We start from the raw sequence: 16,404 nt of genomic DNA, 5'->3' as shown, positions 1-16,404 counted from the left end.
TTAATTGTTTGGTTTTAAAGATTTTGCTGTTTTCTCTTTCCAAAGGGATTTTGCTGTAGGAATCTGTAACAAAATCAGTGAAATGATTCAAGGTATGTATGCTTCATTTGGTATTATGAAGTAACTTAATGGGATCTATGTTAATAATAGCTGCTAACATTTATTAAGTACTTATTGTGTGCTAGTCACTATTCATTCATTTATTCATTCAAATAATGTTTATTAAGTGTCTTCTAAATGCCAGAACTATTCTAGGTGCTTAGGATACAGTAGTACACAAAACAAAGCCCTTGCCCTCATGTAACCTACATTCTAATGGGGGAAGGGTTGGTGGTGGCAACAGATAAGTAAACTTATGATGTATCAGGTGCTGTGGGGAACAAGTGCGGTAAGAAGTATAGAGAGTCCCCAGAGCAGATGGCAGGATAGAAGGGGGGAAGTTACTGTTTTATATATGTTGATCAAGGAAGACTTCTGATAAAGTGATGTTTGAGTGAGAAATGCAGATATTTATGGGGAAAACATTCTGACCTGGGGGAGAGCTGTGCTGTTAGGAGCTCTGGGACTCTCTTCACTCTGCTAGTGTCCCTCCAGTATCTTCCAATTGCAACGAAACTCAAATCCAAATTCCTCACTGTAGCCTACAAAGCCTTAGTATTCTAATCTCATCTTCCATACTGTGCTTCACATGTACTACCCCATTTACCCTCATAATATTCATAAAAGGAAGATCTGAGGTTACAGCATTGCACAGCTCTAGAGAACGTGACTTTCTTTGTGTATTTCTAGATGGCATAGCTTTGAATTGTGCAATTTGGCAGACTTGGCTAGGTAATACTACTACCTCTATTTTATGGAAAAGGAAATGGAGCCACAATAAAATCACTTACTTGAAGACCAAGATACAGTGGTTGAGCTTTGTCCTGTTTCCGTTTATTCCTTTGTCTTTTTTCCCTGCTGCCAGAAAAGGGCTGTCCTGCAGAAAGCTATCATTAGAAGGAAGCATCACTCATTCATTGAGCAGGTTTTTATTGAATGCCTGCTGTATCAGACAAGATCTCAGCAGGAAACAGATGTCACACTTGAGCTGAGATAATTCAAGTAGGGTTTAGTGAAGCAACCATTTACAAAGGTGTGGGCAGGGTAAACTATAGGGGATGATGTAGTCCTATACCCCTCTATGGTACAGGAGAGGGAGTGGTTACCAGAACTTGGAGTCACATCAAGAGGGCCACTTTGAAAAACTGACCTTCAGAATGATGTGACCTGATGTGACCCTGCCGAGAAGGAGCCAAGGAATAAATACTCGGTCCTGAGCATTCTTCTGTTCCCCTCTGCTGGGGCTCTCCACCCAGAGAGATGGTAAATAGCAAGGGAGTTGTTGTAAGCTATAGAGGTAAGCCTCCTAGGGCGCTGGAGGATTCTGTATAGCTTGAGTGGTGGCTCTATGGATATATTCATATGTAGAAACCATTAATATGCATACTTAAGATTCATTTTTGTTCCATAAGTTTTATCTGTGAAAAATTAAAGTAGGGACTTCCCTGGTGATGCAGTGGTTAAGAATCCGCCTGCCAGTGCAGGGGACATGGGTTCAAGCCCTGGTCTGGGAAGATCCCACATGCTGCGGAGCAACTAAGCCCATCACCACAACGACTGAGACTGCACTCTAGAGCCCATGAGCCACAACTACTGAGCCCGCGTGCCACAATTACTGAAGCCTGCGTGCCTAGAGCCCGTGCTCTGCAACAAGAGAAGCCACCACAGTGAGAAGCTTGCGCACCACAACGAAGAGTAACCTCTGCTCACTGCAACTAGAGAAAGCCCGCGCACAGCAACAAAGACCCAGTACAGCCAAAAATAATTAAATAAAAACAAATAAATTTAAAATGAAAGTAAATGAACAGGAATTAGGAGGTAGAAAGAGAGACAGGGAGAAAAACACAGGGGTAGGAATGGGGGCAAGGTGGAGGAAGATTGGAGTTCAAGATACAGAAGTGGTGAGCAAGTTTTAGGAATAAAGTATCCTTAAATTAAATTTTAAGCTGCTTGTGTTTCTGCAAAGTAAAATCTTGAGTCTCCCTAAGCCTTCAGTAAAAATATCTGTAAACACAAAGAGTCCCTCTGACTGCTGGATTGAGAATAGACTTGCAGAGGAGAAGGGGGAGATATGCGACAGGAGTCTGCCATGGGGAAAGGCCTAAGTAGAGACAATACTTAGGACACTTTTGCAATGGTCTAGTCAAGAGATGGTGGTGGAAATGGACCAATGTGATAGCAATGAAGGTGGAAAGACAGTCAGATTTGGGTTATATTTTGAAGATTGTAACCAACAAGATTTGTTGATAAATTTGGATGTGGGTGTGAGAGAAATAAGGGAATCAAGAAAGACTCCAAGTTCTGAGGAGCTGTAATGATGGAGTTGTCATATCCTGAAATGGGAAAAGTTGGAGGGGCAATTTCGTAGCAAAGATCAGAAGTTCTCTTTGGGCTGTATTAAGTATAAAATACATCTGAGACATCCCATTGGAGATGACCAGAGGTAATGGGATATACATATCTGAAGTTCAGGGAGCAGGGAGGCGAGGGGGAGGCAGTCTTTAAAAGCATATAGCTGGTAATAGAAGCCATGGGTTTATATAAGCTCACTCAGGGAAAGTACATAGGGTAAGAGGATAATATATTACCAAGCCCAAGGAATACCAGAAATTAAAGTGTGGATAAAGAGGAGAATACAAAGAGATTGAGAAAGGACAAAAACCAGGAGGAGTGTGAAAAAGCAGAAGCTATTGAGAAAGAGTTTCAAAGATAGACTGGTCATTCAAATGCATTCAGTACCTTAAGGATCAAAACAATAATAACATAAGCCTGATACGATCCTGCAGAGAGAAAACCAGGGAGTAAATGCTCTGACCTCATTCTTCTCCCTCCCATCTCCTGGGACTCTCTGCTTTGGCTAAACTCAAAGAGAGGCCAAATAGTAAGGGACTTAGTTGATGTAAGCCATTGTTGGATGTTGAAATGATATTTACTTATTCCACTAACAGTTACTTCACAGTGGCAAAACCAGTGATCAGCAGAGATAAATTAGCTTTTGACATATGTGTAGTACTTTATGATTGACAGTTTTTTGTTCACTGTCACCTCAAAGCCATGCTGTAGAAGAAAAGACTTTTTTGTCTATGTAGCTCCAATGTTGACAGGAAAAGATGCTTTGGAATTAATCCTCATGGAGTTCCAGCTTTGTATGCTGTAAAGAAAGGCATTGCTACAAAAGTTCAGAGAGTTTCAAAACTGCTCCATACACAGTCTGTTCACATCCTGATCATGACTTAAAATTGAAGGAAATAATTAAAATTGTAAATATAATCAAATATTCACCACTGAGTTTGTATATATACATGTGTATATGTATACATGTATGTGTATATCTTTTAGTATCCTTTGGGAAGAAACAGGCAGCAAATATGACTGCTTTCTACTGTGCCTTTTAAGGGCATTTTCTACTATCAGCATGTAGTTTAATAAGCACCCACAACTTAATGTTAGGATACATACTTTTGAAAAAAACCTATTGAACTTGTTGATTAGCTCTAGTATATAATTAGCTTTAATGTTATAACCATAATACTAGTATACTACTTGTTTTATTTATTTATTTATTTATTTTGTGGTATGCGGGCCTCTCACTGTTGTGGCCTCTCCCGTTGCGGAGCACAGGCTCCGGACGCGCAGCCTCAGTGACCATGGCTCACGGGGCCAGCCGCTCCACGGCATGTGGGATCTACCCAGACCGGGGCACGAACCTGTGTCCCCTGCATCGGCAGGGGGACTCTCAACCACTGCGCCACCAGGGAAGCCCACTATTTGTTTTTAAATGGTCATTTTGCTAATTGAATCAGACCTTTTAACTGTGAACTATTATCCAGGATGATGATCAGAGATTCTAAGCATTCTTTCTGTATCTAGGTCTAGCCACGCCAGTAGACTTGAAGCTGAAGTTGATCCCTATCCTGCAGCACATGCACCATGATGCAATATTGGCGTCCAGTGCTCGTGAGCTATTACAACAGCTAGTCACATCCTATCCTTCCAACAAAATGGTGATTGTTTCTTTGCACACCTTTACTCTGCTTGCAGCTTCATCTTTGGTTGATACGCCTAAGCAGGTAATGTCAATTTTCTTTAACTGCCTTTTCAATAAACTTGCATATTAAGTATACACTAAAAAATAAGTAACCCATAAGTTTTGATAACATTAAGATCCCTTTCTCTGATAAAGATCAGAGAAGGTTTCATTTCCTTTTGCTTGCTTTTTTCCTCTGTTCATAGTGCTGATTCTTAGGAGCCTTGAGAGAAATGAGGGGGAGGTGGGGGTACATGGCAGAGCATGGAGTTGGCGGGGAAAAAAAAGGGAAGAATTGAGTGTTTGAGGCCAGGTCTTGTGCTGGAACCTTGCAAGTTAAATGATAGTATATTTCTATACAAGAGGAGAAAGAGGCCCAAACATGGGCACATAGCAAATAAATGACAGGGCTGTAATTCGAAATGAGCCCTGTCTCAAATGTAAGTTTCACTAACTTACACTGCATCCCTAATGATAATTTCAGTGACAGTATCATTCATGGAGTTACTTATTTCCTTTGTAGATTCAGCTTCTATTGCAGTATTTGAAGAATGACCCCAGGAAAGCAGTAAAGAGACTTGCTATTCAAGATCTGAAATTACTTGCCAGTAAAACACCACATACTTGGAGTAGGGAAAACATTCAGGTATGCAGAACTTTGAACATTAATATTTTATATAGAAAAATAATATAGCATTATAATAGAGCATATTGTTTTGCTTTACATTTTTATATTGTGTTGGCCAAAATGTTTGGTTTTTTCTGTAAGATCGCTCTAGTGGCACTTAGTTGTCTTTAACTTCATTTGAAACAATTTTGTTAGATTGTATGTGACAGCTGTCATATCAGCATACTTTTAATACAAGACTTATCAAAATTGGTGAATTTTTGTGTAGCCATTTTAATATTGAAGACGGAAGAAAAAAGCAACATTTTTGACCTATTATGCTTTATTATTTCAAGAAAGGTAAAAACGCAAAAAAAGATTTGTGCAGTGTATGGAGAAGGTGCTGTCACTAACTGAATGTGTCAAAAGTGGTTTGTGAGGTTTTGTGCTGGAGATTTCTCGCTGGATGTTGCTTCATGGTTGAATACCCCAGTTGAAGTTGATAGCCATCAAATCGAGACATTAATTGAGAACAATCAACATTATACCCCACAGAAGATAGCTGACATACTCAAAATATCCAATCAAGCATTGAAAATCATTTACACCAGCTTGGTTATGTTAATCGCTTTGATGTTTGGGTTCCACATAAGTTATATTTCCACATGCGATTCTCTACTTAAACGTAACAAAAACATTGCGTTATTAAAACAAGTTGTGTATACGTATAGCTGATTTCACTTTGTTATACAGCAGAAACTAACACAACATTGTAAAGCAATTACACTACAATAAAGATGTTAAAAAAAAAAACAAAACACAGGGCTTCCCTGGTGGCGCAGTGGTTGAGAGTCTGCCTGCCGATGCAGGGGACATGGGTTCGTGCCCCGGTCCGGGAAGATCCCACATGCCGCGGAGTGGCTGGGCCCGTGAGCCATGGCCGCTGAGCCTGCGTGTCCGGAGCCTGTGCTCCGCAACGGTAGAGGCCACAACAGTGAGAGGCCCGCGTACCGAAAAAAAAAAAAAATTGTGACAGGTGATGAAAAGTGGATACTGTACAATAATGTGGAACGGAAGAGATCATGGGGCAAGTGAAATGAACCACCGCCAACCACACCAAAGGCCGGTCTTCATCCAGTGAAGGTGATGTGTATATGGTGGGATTGGAAGGGAGTCCTCTATTATGAGCACCTTCCGGAAGACCAAAGGATTAATTGCAACAAGTACTATCCCAGTTAGACCAACTGAAAGTAGCACTTGACGAAAAGTGTCTAGAATTAGTCAGTAGACTAATCTTTCATCAGGATAATGCAAGACAGAATGTTTCTTTGATGACCAGGCAAAAACTATTACAGCTTGGCTGGGAAGTTCTGATTCATCCGCTGTATTCACCAGACAGTGCACCTTCGGATTTCCATTTATTTTGGTCTTTACAAAATTCTCTTAATAGAAAAAATTTCAATTCCCTGGAAGACTGTAAAAGGCACCTGGAACAGTTCTTTGCTCAAAAAGATAAAAAGTTTTGGGAAGATGGAATTATGAAGTTGCCTAAAAAATGACAGAAGGTAGTGGCACAAAAGGGTGAATATGTTGTTCAGTAAAGTTTTTGGTGGAAATGAAAAAGGTGTCTTTTAGTTTTACTTACAAGTGGAAGACACTTTTTGGCCAACCCAATATTATCTTTGTCTTTTTCTAAGTGTTTCAATCTAAAAAATTTCTAAGAGCATTGTTGATATTGGTGGCAGAAGTTAGAAGTGGCAAAGTAAATATATAAAACTTCTTTCTTTTTTTCCCTTTCTTTTTTTTCCAGTTTTATTGAGATAAAATTGACGGAGCATTATATAAGTTTTAGGTATACAGTGTAATGATTTGACGTACATCATGAAATTATTACACAATAAGTTTAGTGAACATCCATCATCTCACAGATACAAAATTAAAGAATTTTAAAGATATTTTTTTGTGTGATAAGAACTCTTAGGATTTACTTTCTTAACAACTTTCATACATAACCTAACAACAGTGTTAATTATATTTATCATGCTATACATTACATTCCTGGTACTTATTTATCGTATAACTGGAAGTTTGTGCCTTTTGCCTGCTTTCATCCAACTACCCCGTGCCTCTGGTAACCACAAATCTGATCTCTTTTTCTATGAGTTTGTTTGTATGTTTGTTTGTTTGTGTGCTTGCTTTTGAAGTATAACTGAGCTACAACACTGTTAGTTCCTGTTATACAACATAGTAATCTTTTTCTATACATTTCAAAATGATCACCATGATAAGTCTAGTTATGCTGTGTCACCATTCAAAGATATTACTTAGTTATTGAAAAAGTTGCATCCTTTAATGTTTAGGTTTGTTTTAGTGAATTAGACTTGCCTCTCAGTTTCTTTTTAATTGTCCCATAGCAGCACCAAGGCTAATTGAGAAGCCCAGTTAAATTGTTTATTTTATTCTTGTTTCCTTTACTCAATTTAGGGAGAACAGTTTTGGTGCTGACTGTATTTATTAGAGAAAGGTACTGAATGGGTAACTTAGCGAACTGTATTTCTCCTTTTCACACAGAGGAAAAGACATTCTTTTTTTTTTTTTTTTTTTTTTTTTTTTTTTTTTTTTTTTTTTCCTTTTTGCGGTATGTGGGCCTCTCACTGTTGTGGCCTCTCCCGTTGCGGAGCACAGGCTCCGGATGCGCAGGCCCAGCGGCCATGGCTCACGGGCCCAGCCGCTCCGCGGCATATGGGATCCTCCCAGACCGGGGCACGAACCCGTATCCCCTGCATCGGCAGGCGGACTCTTAACCACTTGCGCCACCAGGGAGGCCCGGAAAAGACATTCTTAAGTTTTCTTTTGTAAATACAAGAACAGATCTCAGTCTCTAGACTTTTAATGTGACATCTTTTATAGCATTTCCTAGGTTAAATTAATGTTTTATATTTTTTCTTAAAGTGGAACCCTATTTGTTTACCCATTACTGATGACAGATGCACCACTTTTTAAAAAATGCTGTTTAGGGGGCTTCCCTGGTGGCGCAGTGGTTGGGAGTCCGCCTGCCAGTGCAGGGGACGCGGGTTCGTGCCCCGGTCTGGGAGGATCCCACATGCTGTGGAGCGGCTGGGCCCGTGAGCCATGGCCGCTGAGCCTGTGCGTCCGGAGCCTGTGCGTCCGGAGCCTGTGCTCCGCAACGGGAGAGGCCACAGCGGTGAGAGGCCTGCGTACCGCAAAAAAAAAAAAAAAAAAAAAAAAAAAAGTGCTGTTTAAAGTGAAATGGAAAATTGTCAGAAATAAATCTTACTTTCATGGATTTTATTATCTCTTGGTATGATCATATCTACAGTGTAACAAAAACCTTTGAATTTCAGATTATGAAAACTGAGCTGCTGTGTTTGTTTGTTTGCAATTTTCTAAACATGTTTTGGTATATTATGATTGATAGTCACAAATATCCCAAGACATAAGGACAGTAATTAGTATTTGCACTTAATAGATGAGCAAATTAGGGTTCAGAGAGACTTAATATGCTTAAGAGAGCTTCTTAAGAGGACTTAATTAAGAATTAAGAGAGCTCTGTCCTCTGGTGTTTTTTTCTACTAAACATATTATCCAAGAAGAGAATGTGCTCAGTCACTTTAGGGAACCAAACCAAGTGAGAGCATTTTATTATTCTATCTCATTTCTTACCTTATTTTGAGATAAATCACACATACAAAAAAGTATGTACAATGTATATTTAATAGTTTAAATAATAATTGTAAATCAAAACTCATGTAACCACCATCCAGCTAGAAAGAGAACACTGCAAAATCACAGAACCCTGCTTCCTTCTCTCAGATGGTTCTCCCTGATCAAAGCCTTAATACCCACCCAATGGAAACCACTGTTTTGACCTTTGTGATAATCATTTCTTTGCTCTTTATAGTTTTACCACCTATATATATGCCTCCCTAAAAATATTGTTTAGTTTTGTTTGTTTTTACTTCTTTTGCTCAACATTATACTGATGAGACTCATTCATGTGGTTGCATGTTTTTTTCCTTTAATTGCTATACAGTTGTCCCTTGACATCTTTGGGGCGTTGGTTACAGTACCCCCTGCTGAGTACCAAAATCCTCAGATGCTCAAGTTCCTTGTATAAAATGGTATAGTTTTTGCATATAACGTATGTATATCCTCCTATATACTTTAAATCATCTTTAGATTACTTACAATACCTAATACAATGTAAATATTATGTAAGTAGTTATAAATAAAATGTAAATGCAATGTAAATAGTTGCCCTTTCCATGCTCTGAAATGGTTAAGAGCTATGACATAAGAATTTTCTGTCTTCTGAGGGTATAGCTTTAAAAGTGCCATAAGTCCATCTGAACCTGGAACTTCTTCCAGGAATAGAGTTTTCAGAATATTTCCAATTACTTACATGGTTATTGTCCTATCAAAGTTTTCTACCTCTTGAATCAGTTTTGATAATTTGTTTTCCATTTAATTTATTTTGCAGATTCATTAGTATCAGTATAAAGAACCTTTATAATTTTTAGTATCTCTGTGTTTAAAATTTTATCTTTATTTTATTCTTACTATTGTGTTTGTGTTTATATTCCCCTTTTCTTGCCAGAAGCATGGCTTTCTTGTGCCTTTCAAGTGGTTGGTACATTTATTTTTATTCTTCTGTTTAATAATGAAAGCAGGGCTTCCCTGGTGGCGCAGTGGTTGAGAATCTGCCTGCTAATGCAGGGGACACGGGTTCGAGCCCTGGTCTGGGATGATCCCACATGGCGCGTAGCAACTAGGCCCGTGAGCCACAACTACTGAGTCTGCGCGTCTGGAGCCTGTGCTCCGCAACAAGAGAGGCCGCAATAGTGAGAGGCCCTCGCACCGCGATGAAGAGTGGCCCCCGCTTGCCACAGCTAGAGAAAGCCCTCGCACAGAAATGAAGATGCAACACAGCAAAAATAAATTAATTAATAAACTCCTACCCCCAACATCTTCTTTAAAAAAATAAATAAATAAAATAATAATGAAAGCACTTAAGGCTATTAATTTTTCTCTTAGTGCAGGTTGGCCACATTCCATAAATTGCAACTTTCAGTGTTCCCATTGCCATTAACTTGAAATGCACTTTTTGAGTCAGATTTTGTGGTATAATTTATTTACAGAAACTTTTCTAGGTACACAGTTCTAGATATGCAGTTCAAATTTTGACAGATGTATACAGTTGTGTAACTACCACCACAATTATGATATAGAACATTTTCAAATCACTCCAGAGTTTCTTCAGGCCCCTCTAGTCAGTCTTTCCCCCAACCCCTGACTAGTACTGAACTGATTTCTATCCCTATAATTTTGCCTTTCCAAAATATAAATGGAATCATACAATATGTAGCCTTTTGGGTATGCGTTCTTTTGCTTAACATAATGCTTAGCATAATTCATCCATGTTGTTACATGAAGCAGTCGTTTGTTCCGTTTTACTGCTGAGTAATATCCCAGTATATGGACCATAGTTTATTTATCCGTTGACAGCTTCATGGACATTTGAATTGTTTCCAGTTTTTTGGGTTTGTTTTTTTTTTTGCTATTATAAATAAAGCTTTTATTGTACGGATCTTTGTAGGACATTTCTTGGGTAAATACCTAGGAGTAGAATTGTTGGATTGTGTGGTAAATGTATGTTTAACTTTGTAAGAAACTGCCAAACTGTTTTCTATAATGGCTGTACCATTTTACATACTCACCGGCAATGTATGAGTTGTTCTTTATCCTTGCTAGCACTTTTTATTGTATGGTTTTGTAATTTTAGCCTTTTGAATAGTTGTGTAGTGGTATCCCATTGTGGTTTTAATTTGCATTTCCCTAATGACAAATGATGTTGAGCATCTTATAGGCTTGTCATCCAGATCTCTTCTTTAGTGAAATGCCTGCTCTAATCTTTTATGCTGCCTTTTTTTTTTTTTAGGTTTTCTTCTTGTTACTGAGCTCCTTATATATTCCAGATACAAATACTTTTATCAGATGTGTATTTTGCAGATATTTTCTGCCAGTATGTGCCTTGAATACAGTATCTTTTGAAGAACAGAAGTTTTTTTGTTTTGATGAAATATAGTTTATCAATTTTTTTTTCCTTTTGGGGTTATATTTTTGTTTTTTATCTAGGAAGTCTTTACCTAACCCAAAGTCTCAAAGATTTTCTCATATATTTTCTTCTAGAAGTTTTATAGTTTTTATATTTATTTATTTATTTTTTTTTTTTTGCGGTATGCGGGCCTCTCACTGTTGTGGCCTCCCCCGTTGCGGAGCACAGGCTCCGGACGCGCAGGCTCCGGACGCGCAGGCTCAGCGGCCATGGCTCACGGGCCCAGCCGCTCCGCGGCATATGGGATCCTCCCAGACCGGGGCACGAACCCGTATCCCCTGCATCGGCAGGCGGACTCTCAACCACTTGCGCCACCAGGGAGGCCCTATATTTAGCTCTATGTAATCCATTTTGAGTTGACTATTGTATATGGTGCAAGGTAAGAATGGAGGTGTGTTTGGATAGCCAGGTGTTCCAGCACCATTTGTTAAAAAGACTATCCTTTCTCTGTGAATTACCTTAGCATCTTTGTTGAAAATGAGTTGACCTTATCTCTATAGGTCTATTTCTGGATTCTGTTCTGTTCCTTTGGTCCGTGTATCTGTTCTTAAGCCAATAGCACACAATTTTGATTTCTGTAGCTTGGAATTCTGTAAGTCTTGGCATCAGGTAGTGTGAGTCCTCTACCTTTGTATTTCTTTATTTTGGATGTTCTAGGTCCTTTGCCTTTCCATACAAAATTTCAAACCAATTTGTCAGTTTCTACAAAAAAGTCTGCTAGGATTTTGATTGGTATTTGCATCTATAGATCAATTTGGAAAGAATTGACATCTTAATAGTATTGAGTTTTCTAATCTATGAACATGGCATATCTCTCCATTTATTTAAATCTTCCTCAATTTCTCATCAGTGGTTTTTAGTTTTCAGCATACAAATTTTGCTCATATTCTGTGAGATATTCCTAGGTGTTTCATTGTTTTTGGTTGCAGAATCATCCCTTTGCATCACATCTGCTGATTCAACCAACCACCAATGACTCAAAAAAGTATTCCAAAAAAAATCCCAGGAAGTCCCCAAAAGCAAAACTTGAATTTGCCACCTGCCAGCAATTATTTACATAGCATTTACATTGTGTTAGGTATTAGAAGTAATCTAGAGATGATTTAAAGTATGTGTGAGGATGGGCGTATGCAATTTATATGCAAATACTACATCTTGAGCATCTGTAGATTTTGGTATCCACAGCAGGGAGTGGGGGGTCCTGGAACCCCTGCGGATACTGAGGGGTGACTGTATTGTAAATGATTTTGTTCTTTTAGTTTCCATGAGAGCAGTTTTGATTTCCTCTTTGACCATGGAATTAGTTTAAATAATGTTTTTATCCCCTTTTTTCTTATTCTTCTTTTATCCCATTTATTAAGATGTAACTGACATACATCACATACATAAGTTTAAGCATAATGGTTTGACTTACAAATATTATGAAATGATTAACACACTAAGTTTAGTTAGCATCCATCATCTCATATAGATAAAAAGAAAAACAAGAAAAAATTTTTTTTGCTTATGATGAGAACTCTTAAGATTTACTGTAACAATTTTCCTATATATCATACAGCAGTGTTAACTACAGTCATCATGTTGTGCATTAGATCCCTAGTACTTATTTTTCTTATAACTGGAAGTTTCTGTTTTTGACGTGATAAGCTTTTTATATTTGTAGATGGAATTTTTGTTGTTGCTAACCTTTTGTTATTAATTCCTAATTTTAAGGTTTCTTTGTGGTGCAGTGTAGGATAATTTTTTGTAAACAGTTCGTAGAATTTGAAAAGACGGTATATTTTCTATATAATGTAACATATTAAGTAATACAGATAAATATATAATATATATATTATGTGTTAATATATATTTCAGTATAAAACTATATGAAATCTTATTGATACTACTCAAGTATACTATATCTTAAATTAGTTTCTCTTTTTCATCTGTGAAGTTTTGATATTCATTAGCTTCTCATGCCAATTTATATGTAACCATTTTAATTTAAAAATCTTAATGCTATCTTGTTCCACAGATAGAAGTTTTATTAATGTAAAAGAATCCTCTCTTATTTAAAGCTGTTTTGGCCGCAAGTTCTTTATGTAATATTAATATTGCCTCTTGTTTATTTTTCTTTCCACATATCTATCAGGTCTTTGCCAATTTTGTTATCCTCAACCTTTCTCTGTCATTTAGGTTTGATTCTTATAAATAGCATATAATTAGATTTACCTCTTTAGACTTAATCTGAGTCTTTTTTAGTAGTGTAACTTATTTACATTTATTGATGTAACTGAGTTCTTGTACTTCTTTTATAAACAGTCTTATTTTAGACTGTTTACAATGTGTCCTTTTTTGTTTCCTTTGTTTCATTACTTTGTTATTTTGATCAAGTTTTCACTGTTCCTTTATTCTCTAGTGAACTAAAAAGATTTTAGCATGGTAATTAAACATTATTCTTACTTTACCTACCTCTATATTTAATATATTAATATAAGAACTTGTGTATCTCTATTAAGAATGAAAAGTATGGTGGTTGGAATATTGCAAATTTTAGCAGGCTTAAATTCTCCTCTTTTCTACTCCCCTTCATTCCCTCCTCCCCCTGTATGTTGTTAAAATAATCTGAAATTTAATTACCAGGTTTTTTTTTATACTACGCAGTTATCGTATGAAATTTTTTTAATAATATTTGCATTGAACTTCACAAACACATTAATGGTAACTTAAGTGTTAACTGTTTTGTTGATTTCACAGCTTATGAGTATTTCTTCAATATACCACATCTTCCCTGAAGTTTTTTGTTCTGATTTATCTTTATCTTTCTTGTGGCTTTTTTCTTTAGTTCTTTTTAATTGAAAATACATGTTATTAAATATTTGTCTCTCCCACAAAGAATTTTTTCCCACTGCGCCTGAAATCTGAGCATATTGATTTTAATTAAATGGATGTGGTCAAATAATCATTTTTTCAAAGCCTGGGTGTATTTTTGAAAATATTGAAATAGAGCAGAAGAAAAGAGTTCTAATGATTTAACCTTTACAAGGTAATAGCTTGTTGCTTTCAAATTTAAATTTTACTCTCAGTCACCAAGAGTAATTATTTTTCTTCAAGGTTTTCCTCCTTCCTTCTTTTCTTTCTTCATTCTTTCCTTCCTTTCTTCCTCTCAGCCAGTCTTATCACTGCTGATTGATTTTTGAGTTTTGGTATTTCAGGTGCAAATTGTGTGCATTCTATTGCTGTTTTTACGGGTGTGTTGGTAGGTATTATAATTCCCACCTGTAATCAGATATTCCAGGTTTAAAGCAAATACTTTCATTCCAAATGTCTTAAAAACCTGAAGGAAGGAAGGGCCTAAATCAAGGCCCAAGTATATGTATTATTGTTAAGGTAGTCAAAAATAATTTCATAGGAACAAAAATATTTTTTCATCTGTTTGTATTTCTCTTTGGATTTTTTTATATGTCTTGCTATAATATCCATTTGTGTTGATCAGTATTAATAGTTTACACTATTCTGGTGTTATTGTCTTATCTGAAGAGGTTGATTTATGCAACCTGTCTATTACACAGCAAAAGATTATTTGTTCTGGGTATTCTCAAAGGCATAATTTTATTTTTGTCTCGATCTCTCCTAAGATTTCTGATTGTATCTTACCTGATCCTAGGAGGAATGACAAGTTAAACATGAGAATTAGCTCTTTTAATAATCTTTTTTCTTTTTGTAGTTAGTACAATGGAGACAAAATTTAGAGGTATTGTGTCTCTGGCAGAGTACTTTTGTTTATTTTTTTTAATTGAAATATGGTTGACATACAATATTATATTAGTTTCAGGTATATAACATAGTGATTCAATATTTAAATACATTATGAAATGATCACCACAATAAATCTAGTAACCATTTGTCCTCATACAGAGTTTCTACAGTATTATTGACCATGTTTCTTATGCTGTACATCACATGCCATGACTTATTATATGACTGAAAGTTTGTACCTCTTAATCCCCTTCACAGAGTACTTTTAACATGACATTTTTCTTTATTTTGAAGATTATCAACTTTTTGCCATGCTTTTCTGGAACACATCCCTAGTGGCCAGTCCCATTCTAGAGTAGAGGAGAAGCCCCCATTTAGGAGCTGACCCAGAAAACAGTAATTCAGGACAGAGCCTCAGTTGAGCAGTGAGTTAAACCAGCCTGGAGAGAGAAATTCAGACCAAATAGTCAGTGACAGTGACAGTGGTGGTGTGTGAGAAAGGGGGCTCCATTTGAAGAGTTAGATTTTTCCTTTTTGTTCATTTGAAAAATGGTCGTGGTAAGAACAATTTTGTAATAGGTAACATCCTTGAAACAGAAACTTGAACCATATTTCATCGTTGAAATATGACTGATGTGCTATTTCTGGGGAACTTTGATGTGCTCTGTTAAGCTTAGTACATTGAATTAATGGACCTTTAAACCAGTATGTAATTACAGGGAGCATTTTAGGTATCCAATACTGTGCAAAATGACAGAAATGAGAAGATAACACTGTAGATAATTTTATAGATTTTCTAACTCTTTGTTCAATTATTTAAATGGTAAATCTTTTCTTCTTTAAAATTATTAATATCATCTTATGTAACATGTCTCAACCTTCTTGATTATTCCAAAAAGTTAAATATCTGTTATACATAGAGCACTTTATAAGACATAATTTTGAATATGTGTAAATACAGGACATAACCTATGGGGCTATTTGGTTAATAATTTTATTCCCAAGTACAAACCAACAGTTACAAGGCAGAACAATGTAGGCAGTAAAAAGTGGATAAATGGAAGTAGCCTACGTATTTAAATAAATAAATTAAAACTGTAATATTACCTAATGGCAATGACTTTTTTTTTCTTTTGTAAAAAAGCTTTCTTTTGAACTTCAAAAATAGCATCTATATCTGCTTTTATATCTTCATTCTCTACTCTTTCTTTAACACACTTGCTTATAGGTCTGTTTCCTTATTACTTTGCTTAGTTACTTAAAAGATCACCAGTGTTCTTCTTAATGCTAAATTCAGAGCCTTTTTCTGCCTTTAAATCTTTCCTTTTGATACATGGGACACTGTCAGCCTCCCCCTTCTTTGGTCCTTAACTGTCCTCACTTACTCTTCCCACTCTCTGAACTGCACCTTCTCTGGTTTCTTCACTCCCCCTTTTCCTCAGAGTTGAATCTTTTTTTTTTTTTTTTTTTTTTTTTTTTTGCGGTACGCGGGCCTCTCACTGTTGTGGCCTCTCCCGTTGTGGAGCACAGGCTCCGGACGCGCAGGCTCAGCGGCCATGGCTCACGGGCCCAGCCGCTCCGCGGCATGTGGGATCTTCCCAGACTGGGGCACGAACCCGTGTCCCCTGCATCGGCAGGCGGACTTTCAACCACTGCGCCACCAGGGAAGCCCCAGAGTTGAATCTTTGAGTTGAATTCAGTCTAAGCTCTTTCTTCCATTTCTTCTCTGCAACTCTGAGGGCTTCCCTTAATATAAGCACATGCGTCCTCTAACAATCTAGTCCTCTTACCTGA

At 37.1% G+C, this 16,404-nt stretch overlaps 1 protein-coding gene across 2 annotated transcripts in view; it reads left to right on the top strand.

The window, feature by feature from the left end:
* Positions 1–16,404, top strand: part of INTS7 (integrator complex subunit 7) — a 90,605-nt gene that overhangs the window by 19,570 nt on the left and 54,631 nt on the right. For both annotated transcript variants that reach the window (XM_060090933.1, XM_060090934.1), the window contains 3 exons: positions 46–92; positions 3,970–4,169; positions 4,650–4,772. In XM_060090933.1, coding sequence (XP_059946916.1) covers positions 46–92; positions 3,970–4,169; positions 4,650–4,772 — 370 coding nt within the window. The remainder of the gene's footprint in view (positions 1–45; positions 93–3,969; positions 4,170–4,649; positions 4,773–16,404) is intronic.

This window comes from Mesoplodon densirostris, chromosome 2 (genome assembly GCF_025265405.1).
Source record: "Mesoplodon densirostris isolate mMesDen1 chromosome 2, mMesDen1 primary haplotype, whole genome shotgun sequence".
Classification (NCBI taxonomy): Eukaryota; Metazoa; Chordata; class Mammalia; order Artiodactyla; family Ziphiidae; genus Mesoplodon; species Mesoplodon densirostris.
The sequence above is the reverse complement of the archived record's forward strand: the minus strand, read 5'-3'. Positions and strand labels throughout refer to the sequence as shown.